The sequence below is a fragment of the Coregonus clupeaformis genome, unplaced genomic scaffold (genome assembly GCF_020615455.1).
Source record: "Coregonus clupeaformis isolate EN_2021a unplaced genomic scaffold, ASM2061545v1 scaf1543, whole genome shotgun sequence".
In the NCBI taxonomy this organism is placed as follows: domain Eukaryota; kingdom Metazoa; phylum Chordata; class Actinopteri; order Salmoniformes; family Salmonidae; genus Coregonus; species Coregonus clupeaformis.
The window spans coordinates 77451-92869 of NW_025534997.1; the positions used below are offsets into that span (position 1 = coordinate 77451).

General features: G+C 42.8%; 1 protein-coding gene across 2 annotated transcripts in view; it reads right to left on the bottom strand.

The window, feature by feature from the left end:
* The window catches only part of LOC121533085 (E3 ubiquitin-protein ligase NEURL1), a 64332-nt gene extending 49390 nt beyond the window's left edge, over window positions 1-14942 (bottom strand). For both annotated transcript variants that reach the window (XM_041838850.2, XM_041838848.2), the window contains exon 1: window positions 14720-14942. In XM_041838850.2, the coding sequence (XP_041694784.1) occupies window positions 14720-14753 (34 nt within the window). In that variant the 5' untranslated portion in view covers window positions 14754-14942. The remainder of the gene's footprint in view (window positions 1-14719) is intronic.
* Between the last annotated feature and the right edge of the window lie 477 nt (window positions 14943-15419).

A 15419-nucleotide genomic window follows, 5' to 3' on the forward strand; every position in this document is an offset into this window, starting at 1 on the left:
AGTCCCTGCGTCAAAGGCTAGATTTGCGGGACCGGCTCAGGCTTGATACAGACAGATGCTATTTGTTTGCTAGCAGACAACACATGAATGATATTTGCATTTTAGTGCTATGGTTTATCAGGAGAGCATTGTAGGCTACAGTAGGATCACTAATATTTCCAAACTCATCTTGGCCTATCTGTCTGAAAGTCCTTTTTTCATGAAGGATTACTCTGTTTTATGAGTAAATCAAATGCTTATTGAAAGGCTGTCTCTCAATGCTTTGGAGCTATACTTACAGATATAGGATCTTCATCTCCTTTTACATAAGCAGTTAGGAAGGCTAACTTTTTCAAACAGAAATTTGCATCCTGTAGCAATTCCAAAAAGTTTTGGGACACTGTAAAGTCCATGGAGAATAAGAGCACTTCCTCCCAGCTGCCCACTGCACTGAGGCTAGGAAACACTATCACCACCGATAAATCTACAATAATCGAGAATTTCAACAAGCATTTTGCTACAGCTGGCCATGCTTTCCACCTGGCTACCACTACCCCGGCTACCAGCACTGCACCCTCCGCTGCAACTTGCCCATGCCCCCCCTCGCATCTCCTTCACACAAATTCAGACAGCTGATGTTCTGAAAGAGCTGCAAAATCTGGACCCCTACAAATCATCTGGGCTAGACAATCTGGACCCTTTCTTTCTAAAACTAGCCGCCGAAATTGTCGCAACCCCTATTACTAGCCTGTTCAACCTCTCTTTCGTAACGTCTGAGATCCCCAGAGATTGGAAAGCTGCCGCGGTCATCCCCCTCTTCAAAGGGGGTGACACTCTAGATCCAAACTGTTACAGACCTATATCCAGCCTGCCCTGCCTTTCGAAAGTTTTTGAAAGCCAAGTTAACAAACAGATCACCGACCATTTCGAATCCCACCGTACCTATTCCGCTATGCAATCCGGTTTCCGAGCTGGCCATGGGTGCACCTCAGCCACGCTCAAGGTCCTAAACGATATTATAACCGTGATCAATAATAGACAGTACTGTGCAGCCGTCTTCATCGACCTGGCCAAGGCTTTCGACTCTGTCAACCACCGCATTCTTATTGGCAGACTAAATAGCCTTGGTTTCTCAAATGACTGCCTCGCCTGGTTCACCAACTACTTCTCAGATAGAGTTCAATGTGTCAAATCGGAGGGCCTGTTGCCTGGACCTATGGCAGTCTCTATGGGGGTGCCACAGGGTTCAATTCTTGGGCCGACTCTTTTCTCCGTGTATATCAATGATGTCGCTCTTGCTGCTGGTGACTCTCAGATCCACCTCTACGCAGACGACACCATTTTGTATACATCTGGCCCTTCATTGGACACTGTGTTAACAAACCTCCAAACGAGCTTCAATGCCATACAACACTCCTTCAGTAGCCTCCAACTGCTCTTAAACACTAGTAAAACTAAATGCATGCTCTTCAATCGAACGCTGCTGGCACCCACCCACCCGACTAGAATCACTACTCTCGACGGGTCTGACCTAGAGTATGTGGACAACTACAAATACCTAGGTGTCTAGTTAGACTGTAAACTCTCCTTCCAGACTCATTTACAAAATAGCCTCCAACACTCTACTCAGCAAATTGGATGTAGTCTATCACAGTGCCATCCGTTTTGTCAACAAAGCCCCATATACTACCCACCACTGTGACCTGTACGCTCTTGTTGGCTGGTCCTCACTACATATTCGTCGCCAAACCCACTGGCTCCAGGCCATCTATAAATCACTGCTAGGCAAATCCCCGCCTTATCTTAGCTCATTGGTCACCATAGCAACATCCACCTGTAGTATGCGCTCCAGCAGGTATATCTCACTGGTCATCCCCAAAGCCAACACCTCCTTTGGCCGCCATTCCTTCCAGTTCTCTGCTGCCAATGACTGGAACGAATTGCAAAAATCTCTGAAGCTGGAGACTCTTATCTCCCTCACTAAATTTAAGCATCAGTTTTACCCCATATGTAACTCTGCGTTGTTATTTTTATCGCACTGCTTTGCTTTATCTTGGCCAGGTCGCAGTTGTAAATGAGAACTTGTTCTCAACTGGCTTACCTGGTTAAATAAAGGTGAAATAAATAAATAAAAATTAATAAAAAAAAGACCAGTTTCTAACGCAGGTTGAAGTTTATTGTCATGAGTCTTGTCCTGGAGGCAGAACTGAGCGATTTCCCTTTAGACAGCCCAGCGGTTAGCTTTTTGGTCTTAATTTAAAGTGGCACTCCAGTCTCCTTTTCACCTCATTTAACACCTGATTTACTTAACAAAAGGTACATCTCAATAGGGGGTCCAGGTATGTCATGACATAGCACAAGTGGGGGGGCTTCCCTCTTTTGTTCTCTATTGTTCCTCAAGCAAGGGGGGAGGCTGATGACATCACAGATTCCCATCAGACCAACTCCTCAAATGCCCTACTCCTTGAAGTTGTGTACTGGCCCCCCGTGGGAAATGAACCCACAACCCTAGCGTTGCAAGCGCCATGCTCTACCAACTGAGCTACACGGGGCCTAAAAAACACTATTTTTCTCAGAAGTAATGTTTTTACCCTTTACTGTCTGTACTTTACTGTATTTATACTTGGGATATTGCTTTTCAACAGTAAAAGTTCAAACATAGCTGGAGGACATATTTAAGGTTAGGGTTAGGCATTAGGGGTAGCAGTGTGGTTAAGGTTTTATGACTTTATAGCTGTGCCAGCTAGTGACCATTCTGCAAGATTCATGATGAAAAACGCTAACCTGCGTTTCGCACCGCAGAAAATAATCCTGCAGCAACAGGAAATGTGAATTATTATGTGGATTATAATTAATGGATATTTTTTGTAGGGGTTGATAGATTTTACATTAGGGCAAATACAAGTCTTGACATTTTAATGTGGAAATTACAAACTTTAGAAGTCTTTTTAAATCTTGAAAACACTACAATTTTGCATTTCCTGCATACAGGAAAATTATAATTAACAAAAGAGTGATCAAATTAAGATCCTACATCTGTACCATCTGAGGGATTTTATTCAGAATGACCAACCTTCCCAGAGAATTCCCCTTCTAATTCCCAGTGCCTGCTCAACTCACAATTTGACCTCAAGTAACATCTGTGGATGGATGGAAGCATTTTGGGCGACGAAGCCGACGATTATGAAGCTTCAAGTCTGGTCAATAATTGTAATTATTTTGCACTATGGCCTATTTATTGCCTTACCTCCATAACTTGCTACATTTGCACACACTGTATATACATTTTCTGTTGTATTTTTGACTTTATGTTTTGTTTATCCCATATGTAACTCTGTGTTGTTGTCTTTTATCGCACTGCTTTGCTTTATCTTGGCCAGGTCGCAGTTGTAAATGAGAACTTGTTCTCAACTGGCTTACCTGGTTAAATAAAGGTGAAATAAATAAAATAATAATAATAAAGTCTGGTCATGTGTAACAGGCGATCCTTCCACCTCATACACACATACTGTTGATAGGATTTCACATGCCTAATTTGTGCTCTCTCCGCCATTGGTTACACTCTTAGAAAAAAAGGTGCTATCTAGAACCTAAAAGGGTTATTTGGCTGTCCCCATAGGAGAACCCTTTGAAGAACCCTTTTTGGTTCCAGGTAGAACCCTTTTGGTTCCAGGTAGAACCCTATTGGGTTCAATGTAAAACCCTTTCCCCAGAGGGTTCTACACGGAACCCGAAAGAGTTCTACCTGGAACCAAAAAGGTTCTACCTGGAACAAAAAATGGTTCTCCTATGGGGACAGCCAAAGAACCCTTTTGGAAAAACATTTCTAAGAGTGTAGATTTAGAGTTGAGGGTACCAGTCCTACAGTATAATAGTGAGACGAAAAAGCCCAATTATGGTAATCGTTTCGGTGATGTTATGTGTACACACATAGTTCACACATAGAGCCACTCTCCTATTCAAGCTCTGCATTGAAACAATGTTTATAATGATGAATACCTCATTTTGATTCCATTAGCCAAAGATGATTAATTAGCTGTAAGCAAGCTATAATCGAAGGCTAAAAGCGCACTAGGAGCCTAAGTTAAGTGTCCAATTTGATTGATTTCTTTCTGTACACAAGAGGGGTAAGTCTATGAATCAGGTAGTGTGGAATGCGAGACACAAGGGGTATTTAAAGTAAAATTACATTTTATTTGTCACATGCTTCGTAAACTAACAGTGAAACGCTTACAAAAACGCTTACTTACGGGCCCTTCCCAACACTGTAGAGAATAGAAAGGAATAACACGTAATAATAAATACACAATGAGTAACGGTAACTTGGCTATCTACACGGTGTACCAGTACTGAGTCAATGTGCAGGGATACGAGGTAATAGAGGTAGATACTGTGTGTACATGTAGGTAGGGATAAGGTGCTCCTATCAGATCTTGAAGTTGCTCCAGCAACGCGTCCACAGTTGGTGTCTGTCACACACACACACACACACACACACACACACACACACACACACACACACACACACACACACACACACACACACACACACACACACACACACACACACACACACACACACACACACACACACACACACACACACACACACACACACACACACACACACACACACACACACACACACACTGTGACCGTCATGGCTTTAAAATGGCTCTATTTAACCTACTAGTCCAGAAGCTGCCTCCCATAACCCAGCAACATCCTCATTAGTGTGTGTGTGTGTGTGTGTGCACGTCTGTGTCCATCTAAAAGCCTTACATGACTGTTCTCTCCCTCTCTCCCAAAGGTCAAGGATGTCTCTTTATGGATAAGCATACTGTGGTTCTCCTTCCGTAGCCTGGAGAAGTGTGTGTGTGCGCATGTGTGTGTGTGTGAGGACTTATTTCGCTAATGATCTCACAGTAATGACAAGTCTAATCCCTGTCGGAACACACACGGCTTCAGTGTGACTAAGACTTGTCATCCTTCAGTGAACATCTTTGTAAAAGTGTAAACTAATCATCCTGCTACAATTGTATAACTAGATTGAGTGGCCTGCGTCTCAATTGACACCCTATTCCCTATTTAGTGCATGTATGTACCTCTGTAGGGAATAGGGTGCCACGACACATCCTTGGAGCAGTGTGAGGGACTGTAATTCTTATCTACATACTGCACGGGTTAGTGACAGTATAATGGCATATAATGCAAATAGTGTTCCACCAGTTAGGATAAACATTCATATATTTGTTCAGGAGAACAAACTGATTGTTGGAGTAATGACTTCCTGGTTGTATCGTAGCATTGGGTACTTTCCGTTTAAATGTAAACGCTTGTAGCTACTTTTTAAGTAAATACAGTGGGGAAAAAAGTATTTAGTCAGCCACTATTTGTGCAAGTTCTCCCACTTAAAAAGATGAGAGAGGCCTGTAATTTTCATCATAGGTACACGTCAACTATGAAAGACAAATTGAGAATTTTTTTTCCAGAAAATCACATTGTAGGATTTTTTATGAATTTATTTGCAAATTATGGTGGAAAATAAGTATTTGGTCACCTACAAACAAGCAAGATTTCTGGCTGTCACAGACTTGTAACTTCTTCTTTAAGAGGCTCCTCTGTCCTCCACTCGTTACCTGTATTAATGGCATCTGTTTGAACTTGTTATCAGTATAAAAGACACCTGTCCACAACCTCAAACAGTCACACTCCAAACTCCACTATGGCCAAGACCAAAGAGCTGACAAAGGACACCAGAAACAAAATTGTAGACCTGCACCAGGCTGGGAAGACTGAATCTGCAATAGGTAAGCAGCTTGGTTTGAAGAAATCAACTGTGGGAGCAATTATTAGTAAATGGAAGACATACAAGACCACTGATAATCTCCCTCGATCTGGGGCTCCACGCAAGATCTCACCCCGTAGGGTCAAAATGATCACAAGAACGGTGAGCAAAAATCCCAGAACCACACGGGGGGACCTAGTGAATGACCTGCAGAGAGCTGGGACCAAAGTAACAAAGCCTACCATCAGTAACACACTACGCCGCCAGGGACTCAAATCCTGCAGTGCAAGACGTGTCCGCCTGCTTAAGCCAGTACATGTCCAGGGCTGTCTGAAGTTTGCTAGAGTGCATTTGGATGATCCAGAAGAGGATTGGGAGAATGTCATATGGTCAGATGAAACAAAAATAGAACTTTTTGGTAAAAACTCAACTCGTCGTGTTTGGAGGACAAAGAATGCTGAGTTGCATCCAAAGAACACCATACCTACTGTGAAGTATGGGGGTGGAAACATCATGCTTTGGGGCTGTTTTTCTGCAAAGGGACCAGGACGACTGATCCGTGTAAAGGAACGAATGAATGGGGCCATGTATCGTGAGATTTTGAGTGAAAACCTCCTTCCATCAGCAAGGGCATTGAAGATGAAACGTGGCTGGGTCTTTCAGCATGACAATGATCCCAAACACACCACCCGGGCAATGAAGGAGTGGCTTCGTAAGAAGCATTTCAAGGTCCTGGAGTGGCCTAGCCAGTCTCCTGATCTCAACCCCATAGAAAATCTTTGGAGGGAGTTGAAAGTCTGTGTTGCCCAGCGACAGCCCCAAAACATCACTGTTTAGAGGAGATCTGCATGGAGGAATGGGCCAAAATACCAGCAACAGTGTGTGAAAACCTTGTGAAGACTTACAGAAAACGTTTGACCTGTGTCATTGCCAACAAAGGGTATATAACAAAGTATTGAGAAACTTTTGTTATTGACCAAATACTTTTTTTCCACCATAATTTGCAAATAAATTCATTAAATCAAATCAAATCCAAATCAAATCAAATTTTATTGGTCACATGCGCGAATACAACATGTGCAGACATTACAGTGAAATGCTTACTTACAGCCCTTAACCAACAGTGCATTTTATTTTAAACAAAAAAGTAAGAATAAAACAACAACAAAAAAGTGTTGAGAAAAAAAGAGCAGAAGTAAAAAATAAAGTGACAGTAGGGGAGGCTATATATACAATAGAATAAAGTGACAGTAGGGAGGCTATATATACAGGGGTGCAGTTGCATAGTCAATGGGGGGCACCGCTAGTTGGAGGTAAAATATGTACATGTGGGTAGAGTTAAAGTGACTATGCCATAAATACTTAACAGAGTAGCAACGTAAAAGGGATGGGGTGGGGGGGGCAGTGCAAATAGTCCGGGTAGCCATGATTAGCTGTTCAGGAGTCTTATGGCTTGGGGGTAGAAGCTGTTGAGAAGTCTTTTGGACCTAGACTTGGCACTCCGGTGCCCGCCGTGCGGTAGCAGAGAGAACAGTCTATGACTAGGGTGACTGGAGTCTTTGACAATTTTGAGGGCCTTCCTCTGACACCGCCTGGTATAGAGGTCCTGGATGGCAGGGAGCTTTGCCCCAGTGATGTACTGGGCCGTCCGCACTACCCTCTGTAGTGCCTTGCGGTCAGAGGCCAAGCAGTTGCCATACCAGGCGGTGATGCAACCAGTCAGGATGCTCTCGATGGTGCAGCTGTAGAATTTTTTTGAGGATCTGAGGACCCATGCCAAATCTTTTTAGTCTCCTGAGGGGGAATAGGCTTTGTCGTGCCCTCTTCACGACTGTCTTGGTGTGTTTGGACCATGATAGTTCGTTGGTGATGTGGACACCAAGGAACTTGGAAGCTCTCAACCTGTTCCACTACAGCCCCGTCAATGAGAATGGGGGGGCGTGCTCAGTCCTCTTTTTTTTCCTGTAGTCCACAATCATCTCCTTTGTCTTGGTCACGTTGAGGGAGAGGTTGTTGTCCTGGCACCACAGAGATCTCTGACCTCCTCCTATAGGCTGTCTCATCGTTGTCGGTGATCAGGCCTACCACTGTTGTGTCGTCGGCAAACTTAATGATGGTGTTGGAGTCGTGCCTGGCCATGCAGTCATGGGTGAACAGAGAGTACAGGAGGGGGACTGAGCACGCACCCCTGAGGGGCCCCGTGTTGAGGATCAGTGTGGCAGATGTGTTGTTACCTACCCTTACCACCTGGGGGCGGCCCGTCAGGAAGTCCAGGATCCAGTTGCAGAGGGAGTGTGTTTAGTCCCAGGATCCTTAGCTTAGTGATGAGCTTTGAGGGCACTATGGTGTTGAATGCTGAGCTGTAGTCAATGAATAGCATTCTCACGTAGGTGTTCCTCTTGTCCAGGTGGGAAAGGGCAGTGTGGAGTGCGATAGAGATTGCATCATCTGTGGATCTGTTGGGCCGGTATGCAAATTGGAGTGGGTCTAGGGTTTCTGGGATTATGCTGCTGATGTGAGCCATGACCAGTCTTTCAAAGCACTTCATGGCTACAGACGTCAGTGCCACGGGTTCGGTAGTCATTTAGGCAGGTTATCTTAGAGTTCTTGGGCACGGGGACTATGGTGGTCTGCTTGAAACATGTTGGTATTACAGACTCAGTCAGGGACATGTTGAAAATGTCAGTGAAGACACTTGCCAGTTGGTCAGCACATGCTCGGAGTACACGTCCTGGTAATCCGTCTGGCCCTGCGGCCTTGTGAATGTTGACCTGCTTAAAAGTCTTACTCACATCGGCTACGGAGAGCGTGATCACATAGTCGTCGGAACAGCTGGTGCTCTCATGCATGCTTCAGTGTTGCTTGCCTCGGCGAGCATAGAAGTGGATTAAAATCCTACAATGTGATTTTCTGGAATTTTTTTTCTCATTTTGTCTGTCATAGTTGACGTGTACCTATGATGAAAATTACAGGCCTCTCTCATCTTTTTAAGTGGGAGAACTTGCACAAATGGTGGCTGACTAAATACTTTTTTCCCCCACTGTACCTGCAGTCAACTTGTGCAATACGTGAGGAGATAAAGCAGATCGCGTTCTTCATTTTACCCATCACATTAATTTTGTCAGAAAGTCGTTTTCATTGCAAGTTAAAGCGTACTATTAGTTAGTTAACGTTAGCTGGCTGGCTTGCTAGCTAACGTTACGTGTATGAGCTGTGTAGTAATATTATTTTTGTCTCAGAAAGCAATATGCATTGCTAGTTATAGCCTAATGTTAGCTAGCTAACATTGAGCCTAGTTGGTTAGCTTTCGCTACCTTCAGATTCATGCATGGTAGTATGGTTTGGGATTATGGGTCTAAACAAAAGACTCCACTATGCAAATAACCATTTCACTGTACCGTTTACACCTGTATCCTGTTTATGTGACAAACAAACTTAGATTTTATTTGATATAGTGTGTGTTTATCAGAGACAGTAATGAGAAGAACAACATGGCCTGCACCAAAGTCAGATTAGGATATAGGCCAAGGACTACATAAAGTGTATTTTTACTACTACTTTTTGCTACTACTTTCACAATTTTTTGTCCTAATCTTTGCTTGTTTACTACACTACCTTACTCGATATTTTTAGCACATGGCCTCACACATGAATCCTTAAAGAGATGGGTGGGGCTAAGGCTTAATAGGGTGTGAACAATGCTAAATGGGTGTAGACAAAGAAGAGCGCTCCAGTAGGTGCACCAACACATTAATGGGCAATTTTCTCAAAAGTGGGGTTACAAGTTTATCAACTTTCAAAGCAGAATTACTTTCCCATTGTTCTTCAACTGCAGTGTATGATATACAATGTTCTAGCTCTGAGTCTCTACTTTCATCCAATGTAAAAAACATAACAAATTTTGCTACATAGGACTGAATCAAGGTGGAAACCGCCCAACCCTATTGTATTCATAATACACATGGTACTAGTCATCATAATACTATAATGTCTTCATAATACACACGGTACTAGTCATCATAATACTATAATGTCTTCATAATACACATGGTACTAGTCATCATAATACTATAATGTCTTCATAATACACATGGTACTAGTCATCATAATACTATATTGTCTTCATAATACACACGGTACTAGTCATCATAATACTATAATGTCTTCATAATACACATGGTACTAGTCATCATAATACTATATTGTCTTCATAATACACATGGTACTAGTCATCATAATACTATAATGTCTTCATAAAACACATGGCAGTAGTCATCATAATACTATTGTCCTTATAATACACAATTACAATTTCACAAAAAAACAGGAATTGTGTCATACTATCCTTGTACAATGTGCCAATCAAAGCATAATAAACCCATACAGTAAACAGAATCGCTGTGGCAACATAATGCTAGCAGGTTTCTAAGAATGCAGGGACAATGGAGCTTGCCAGGGTGTCTATCAGCAACGGAGACCCACAGCAAAGCAACAGAACCTCCCTTCTCTCCTCTTCACTTCTCCATTGAAGTGTGGGCTGGGTGGTAGCCTAGCGGTTAAGAGGTTTTGCCAGTAACCAAAAAAGTTGCTGGTTCGAACCCCCGAGCTGACTAGGTGAAATCTGTCGATGTGCCCTTGAGCAAGGCACTTAACCCTAATTGCTCCTGTAAGTCGCTCTGTATAAGAGCGTCTGCAAATTACTAAAAAACGTATTTCCACCTAGCTCCCCAGGCTTGCTTCTCTAAAAAACACAGCTTAATACACACATCCTCCAGAGATCCGGGACCAACACACACACGCACGAGCAAGCACACACAGACTCGCAGGAATGCACACACTCTGGGCAGACTTAGCCTTATGATAGACCCACAGTCACTTCTTATTTCACCAGAGTAGCACCAGGAATAGAGGATTTGAATGTCTGCTTACAAATACAGGAAATTGTGGGAAATAAAAGTCGTATAAAATAAAGACTATATAAAATAAATACAGGATCTACGTTTCGTATTTAGCTGCACATTTCTTTCTGTAAGCATCTGTTGGCAATGGTATTTACACAATATTGTAAACAAGCCTTAAGCATGGCGACAAACAAGATTTTAACGATGTTTGCATAGGTTGTCTGAACAATGTGTATATAATTTAAGTCATGAGCAAATGGCGTTTCGGCTTGATGTAGCAACAACTATGAAATGAACCAATGAATCACACTCACATTAATCAAGTTAACAATATACTGTACAGCACTACCACTGTGTCCCTTATTGCAGTGCCTCTATGCATCATAACATCGTAATGTTTGTGTTATAGACACGCAATGTGCGTTACAGACACGCAATGTGTGTTATAGGGGCGGCAGGTAGCTTAGTGGTTAAGAGCGTTGTGCCAGTAACCGAAAGGTTGCTGGTTCTAATCCCCGAGCCGACTAGGTGAAAAATCTGTCGATGTGCCCTTGAGCAAGGCACTTAACCCTAATTGCTCCTGTAAGTCGCTCTGGATAAGGGCGTCTGCTAAATGCCTAAAATGTCAAATGTAAACGTTATAGACAAGCAATTTGTGTTATAGACAAGCAATGTGTGTTATAGACAAGCAATATGTGTTATAGATAAGAAATATGTGTTATAGACAATCAATTTCATTTTCTGGAGGCTGGCGTTGCTAGTGTTTATGTGTGAATGACATATTGGTAATATAAGTTAGACAGAGGTATACGAGGCTGGGGTTACTAAGTGTAAATGTGTGAATGACAGCTGCTATGACAGAGATACAGATCAAGTGGGTAAAACCCAACACTATCCTCCTGGGTTTACAGGTAGGACGAGATTACCGCCAATGATACTGTAGCCATAGCTGCCTTCTGCTCTACTGCTCTTCTAACTGGGCGCCATGGAAGCACATATGTTTGTGGTAACCTGGGCTACCTCATCTGCTGCTAGGCAATGGCATGACAACACCATTGATTTGCACTTGATAAATGGATGGCTCGGGAGTCAGGACTGAGCAATGCATTATGGGTATTTTCCAGATTAAAAAAGAAAAACGATTGGAAAGAGGAAAACGATTCCTGTGCGGAATTCCATAGATAAGACACAAAAAAATTAATAAAAAATAAACTACCAACACAAGCTAAATTTAGTAACATTGCTAGCTCCATTCTCTAATAGCCTTTCCCTCTGCTTCAACCGAGACTGTGTCAGCTGAATAATTTAGACATCCCTGTCATGGCGTCATGATGACCTGAGAGTGCAAGGTGAGCTGTCCAACTTAATAAAGACCTCACATCATGACTCTCGTCTCGCTAAGTCTTTCACCTAAGCTCACCCATGTTACCACATTCCCTCAGAGAATAGTATTACGCAACTGCAATCAATAAGTAATAACCATTTTAGATTCGATATGGTGTAGTAAGACAATATAATATCTCTATGCTCCTCCACAGTAGATTTTTAGAATGCTTTGTGGAGGAGCCTGATGAGAGAATATTGATTGCAAGCAGGATGCTATTTTTACTGACACACATGCAGGCACGCACACACAAATGCACGCACGCATGCACACACACACAAACACAAAGTCGTTATGTGCCGGCTCGAAGGTGACCTGTCAAGTCAAGAGGAATATGATGACAACAGGGGTATGTGCATTGTGTGTGTTGACTCAAGTTAAACCAGTCTGAATCCACAGGGAGGGAGACACTGGTGGCATGATCACCATACGGTCACCACCCACCAATGCCACTTGACCCCCTAGACATATGTTCCTGTCACACCATGGCAACAGGCCATGACTAAACACACTGGGCACTACTCTGGTAGTAGACCCCGTCTTACTTTTCTCTCTCTCTATTCCTACTTGTTTCCTTCATTAATTCATTCTCTCTCTCTTTCTCTCTTTCTCCCTCACTCTCACCCTCTCTCTCTTTCTCTTTCTCTCTCTCTCTCTCTCTCTCTCTCTCTCTCTCTCTCTCTCGCTCTCTCTCTCTCTCCCTCTCTCTCTCCCTCTAACTCTCTCTCTCGCTCTCTCTCTCACTTTCTCTCTCTCTACCTATTTCTTTCATACTCTGTCTCTCCTTCCTGCATACTATCCCTCTTTCTTCCATGTTTTCCCTCTCTCCCTCCTTCTGTCTCTCTCCATTGACTTGATACAGATTATATGTATAATACCACTTTAGCCGATAATCACGAACAGCCTCTTGGCCTCTGCATTGATATGACATTCACATCAATCAGCAGCTCGTATTTGGAGACTGAGCTTCCAATAGAGGATAACATTCTATCTCTCTCACACACACACACACACATACACACACACACACGATCAAGGGTGAAAGGCTGGCCGACTTTGAGTCGATAAAGACCCTCAACAAGCGCTCCCAACACATTCAGCAGAGAACTCAATTACGCAATCAAGCCACAACACAACACTGCTAAAGAACTGGCTTTTTCACCACTTCAGACTAGCCTATCCACAGAAACTCACTCACTTAAAATCGTACCGACTGTTAGATTTCAGCTAACGCCTTTCATATAGAAAGAGCAAGTGCAGCGTAAAACCAAGAAACAGGCTAGTAAACAGGAAACAGGCTCCTCTCCCTCTCTCTTTAAGGCCTTTGACCTTGATCCTACAGTGAGAAGCCACGCACACACACACCCAGCCAGCCAGTCATTCTGCTGTCCTGTCCTGTTGTCTCAGGCACTACTGTGTCCTTATCTACCTAATTGGATTCATCTATGGGCTTTAATTAGACCCAATGATCAGGTGGTCTGACTCCTGGGAGGCTGTGAGGGACTTAACTTGATGTCAGTAGAGTTGGAGGTAAGCCACTCCACAGCTACAGGTCCAGACAACTAAGTCAACGTGTGTTATCTAGACAAGGCATTTAGTAACCTGATCCAATGCATTGCAGCAGCATTGTGTTTTTATTAACTTTATATTGTATTTATTACATTACTTGGATGGATGTGATTGTATGTGTTATTACATGTGTTCTTACCTACATGTGTTATAGCCCACATAACTGCATAATAGAACATATAGCCTATGTTCAATGATAAATTATATGGTGTTCTATTCATTTTATGAATTACAGCCTTGCAGTAATTTACTTGTTTCCCTTGCACCGAAGGGTCCAAATGCAATGAATATATGTAATGTTTATTGTTCAAATTCAATTTTCTAGGCCCACAGAAGCCTTTAAAATGTTATTCTTTAGAGCCATTTACTGTAATTCTGGGACTTGGCAATAAGGCTATGCACAGGATGAGCTAAGCTGTGATAGCCTATATAAACACTATTGATTGGGTTGGTTGGCCCACTAACAGCTAGGCTGGATATGACTCACTTCCCTCAGTGTACAAAGTGTGGGAAACCACCACACCAATGTGAGACAACTGGAAATATACTGGGGGTTTGGGGGGAAACCCGCAACTTGCTTACAAACTCCGTCTACAGTTACTATCATCAAAAGAAGTCGACTGAGGAAGTATGCAAACGATGCTATCAAAGTGGAAACGGATAAGGGAGGATAGATAACGAATAATGACATCAGCAGGTTTTCCTATAAATTGCTATAAATGATTAAATTGCATACAATACAAAATATATCAAATCGACCCAAAGGAAAAGCTTTAAAGTGTGTATTTCTACTATAACACTGATCAAAGGGAAATAGATATACTAGGGAATAGCCTTCTGTAGCCTAGCCAATGTATGCAAATGTTTATAATGAACTGTCTCTAGTGTGACATCTGTGTGACATCAGAATTTGGGTAGCCTACCTGGTACACACGCAACAACGTTATTTTACGCGACAGGAATTGCACTCTCCAACTATTCTCCATTGTATTATAGCAAATTGCATTGCAATTGAAACGAAACGATAACCTACAGTATGTACAGTATAAGCAATGGTGACGTGATCTATGAGTGTACCTAAACGTTATGTTTCCTTACCGTACAAGGCATTTCGCGTTATCTGGCCTCCCATGACTACAATTCCAGTCAGCAGCCCTTATCTCCCAGCTCTCAATATTCAAACACTTGCGGTGGTGATGCACAATCCAACGCAGACAACATGATTGGGAGGCTACATCCAGAACGGTCGTTCTTTCTCCGGATTGGAATATAAACACAGTGCACTCCAGGTCTCCTAAGCGCCAAGCAGAGCGGTAGTAAAGGCTACTCCCCCATTCACTGTGCGCTTTCAGCGCCTCGAGCCCCACTCACAAACTGACATTTACATAAAAGGTGGAGTCATGACAAACCGTTATTAACGCACTCGCTGCCAGTCTCCAACAATCATAAAGGATATGAGTAACATGGACACTTGGACGATTTCCGGGTAAGCTATACCCTAGAATAGAATAGAATAGAATAGAACATTGCATTGCCTTCCAGAGAGAATTTGTCTTGCAAATTTTAAAGTACTGTCAATATAAAATAAAGATGTGCATAGTATACAATGGAGGCTGTGGACATAGACAGACTATGTGAGGGCTATAGGCTACGCTAGAGCACTAGTTCTATTGGCTTTTCTCTCACAGTGTTCCCCCATCTCTCATGAGTAACCACACTATGTTTGGGTCCAGAGTAGGGCAGAGGAACCAAGCGGTCACATTCTTTACCCTCAGCACTCTGCCTTTCACCTCAAGTG